This window comes from Anabrus simplex, chromosome 4 (assembly GCF_040414725.1).
Source record: "Anabrus simplex isolate iqAnaSimp1 chromosome 4, ASM4041472v1, whole genome shotgun sequence".
NCBI lineage: Eukaryota > Metazoa > Arthropoda > Insecta > Orthoptera > Tettigoniidae > Anabrus > Anabrus simplex.
Window position 1 is genome coordinate 178,480,842 of NC_090268.1, and position 2,825 is coordinate 178,483,666.

Consider the following 2,825-nt stretch of genomic DNA (forward strand, 5'->3'; position numbering starts at 1 on the left):
ACCGGGCAGTGACGATTTCGTGTTGACAGCGGGAAAGTGTGTTTATTGTACGAGTGGTTTGAGAAGAAAATTACGTGTGTATATTTTCGAATATCTACTTGTGCATAGTGTTCGTTACTGTACCTGTGGGATTAGTGTATTTCGTTTGGTGTGTCCAGCTATAGTGTGTATTTAGTTACGTGCCGCAAGTTTATTTAGTTTTTCTTCAGTTCAGGTAGGCCTACTTACATAGCGTTATAATGAGCAACGTTAAGCAATACTCGTGTTCTGAATGTGGTAAAAGCTATGAGTATAATAAAAATCTTAGGAAACATGTTTCTAAAGCCCATCCAGAGAAACTAGATGAAATTGCGCCTTGTTTAAAGGGCGAGACATCTCTTCCACACCAGTGTAAATTTTGTGATAAACAATTCACACACAGTTATAACTTAAAACGGCACGAGCGTCAGTGCCACACAAACTTAATTGGAGGACCTGAGACAGAGGATAAAAAATGTCCTTCTTTCTCAAGCTTCCTAGAGTGGAAACAGCACATTGAAAGCAAAACATGTTCACAGTATGTACAGAAAAGGGTTTCTTACACTGCAACAGATAACACGAAGAGACATTACTATGTGTGTCATCGATCAGGCTTTTTTGTGTCTGAAAGTAAAGGCATCAGGCACCTGAAGCTTCAGGGAAGCAACAAAGTTGATGAGATCTGTCCAGCAAGTATTCGACTAACTGAACACGAAAATGGAATGTGTGAAGTAAAATATGTTCCCACTCACAGAGGTCATCAAAATGATCTAAGCCATCTTGCCCTCACAGATGTAGAGAGGAAAACATTAGCAACAGATATTGCCAACCAGATTCCCTTTCAAGCTATTCTGGAAAAAAATTTGTTAATCTGTAACAGACTCAAAGCTTGAAAGAATTCATTTAATCACAAAACAGGATTCGTATAATATTGAGCGTAGTTTTAACTTGAGCTCTAAATCTGTCAGACATCAGGAGGATGGTACAAGTGTTGAGGCCTGGGTCAATGAAGTAAATTCAGGTGACAGTCCCTGTGTATTATTCTATAAACCTCAGGGGACCACCAGTGAAAAGCATCCAAACCTCAGAAGTGAAGACTTTATTTTAATTATTATGAACAGTGCTCAGAGTGAAATATTAAAGAAATATGGTAGTGACTGTATATGCACTGATGGAACACATGGGCTTAATAGCTACGGGTTTGAGTTAATAACGCTTTTAGTTCTGGATGACTTGAGACAGGGCTTTCCTTGTGCATTTCTGATTTCCAATAGAAGTGACCAGGAAATATTGTCTCTATTTTTCACCTACATTAAGAATGAGGTTGGTTGTGTATCCCCAAAGGTCTTCATGTCCGATTTGGCAGAAGCCTTCTACAATGCTTGGAATGCAGTCATGGGACCTGCAACCATGAGATTATTCTGCTCATGGCATGTTGACAGAGCATGGAGGAAGAATATTCAGACCAAAGTAAATGGGAAGGAAAAACAAGGAAATGTTTATAAAATTCTGCGAACAATAATGCAAGAGACAGATTCAGTTGCTTTTGAAAGAATGCTTCCTGCCGTAATAAGTAATTTAACAGATGATCCTGACACCCACGAGTTTGCTGTATACTTCCAAAATAACTACACAAGAAATGTAAGATCCTGGGCGTATTGTTACCGCCTTAACAGTGGACTTAATACAAATATGCACATTGAGAGGATGCATGGTGCAATTAAGTACATATACTTGCATGGGAAAAGCGTGAAGAGATTAGATAAGGCGATATATGCATTAATGTGCTTTGTGAGAGACAAGCTCTTTGATAGTTTTCCCTTAATCAGCACAATTAACCTGACAAGTAAGATGAAGGACATAAGACGGAGACATAAATGTAGCCTTGAGGTCAACAAAGACTTGATAATGAAAGAAGATACTCATTGGACAGTACCATCATCTTCAGATATTATGCAGGTGTATGTTGTTCAAGAAAATGATATTTCCTGCAACTGCAGTTTAGTATGCGATGACTGCAACACATGCATTCACCAGTATGCATGTACGTGTATAGACTCCAGTGTGAAATGGAATATGTGTAAACACATTCATTCCATTTGCCAACTGAAAAAGACCCAGGCAAATCAACAAGCAAGAGAAGATGACAGCACTGAACATCCAGTTCTAAATGTTGAAAGAGAACTTGGTGATGAGAAAGCAGAAATACTGGCTCAAGTAAGCAGGAAAAGACCACCTGAAGAATATCTGCAAAATGAGAAAGATAAATCAAAGCAGAGGCTCATCGCTGTAGTGGATGGAATTTCAACCCCTCATGAAATGGAGGTCTTGAAACGGCACACAGTATCTTTGAAAGCAACAATTAATGCAGTACGCACTCAGGAGAGGCATGCACCCTTCCCCCAAGAGACTGATTCTCAGAAGAGAAATATTGTGCCACAGAGGAGATCGTTTTCAACAAAAAAGAAGAGATCACCACCACAAAAAACGCTGACTAAACCCGAAGATACAGAAGTTGAAAGCATTACCCAGGGAAAAGAGCTGCAGTTTGTGGAAGGAATTTTGAATCCTCACTTGTGTTGAATGTGGAACTTATAAAAACAGTGATGGCTTGCAGTAGACTTATCCTCAAAATGGAGCTGTATTGCTTCCTGGTGCAGTCCCAACTTTGTTTCCAAACAGTTTGCAGTATTTGTAAATATCTATTCTGCTTACCAGCCAAGATTCTGAGCTCACTGAGAAAATTTATTTCTGGAATAAGAAATGGAAGAACGCCAATGACAGCAAGAAGACATAATTGGGAACTT

The 2,825-nt window shown here is 39.2% G+C and overlaps 1 protein-coding gene across 1 annotated transcript; it reads left to right on the top strand.

Annotated features, from left to right (window-relative positions):
- The first annotated feature begins 1,131 nt into the window (after positions 1–1,131).
- On the top strand, positions 1,132–2,601 carry LOC136872217 (uncharacterized). The gene is made up of 2 exons (XM_067146046.2): positions 1,132–1,864; positions 1,967–2,601. Exons 1-2 carry the CDS (start codon positions 1,132–1,134, stop codon positions 2,599–2,601), a joined length of 1,368 nt encoding a protein of 455 aa, XP_067002147.2.
- The last annotated feature ends 224 nt before the right edge of the window (positions 2,602–2,825 follow it).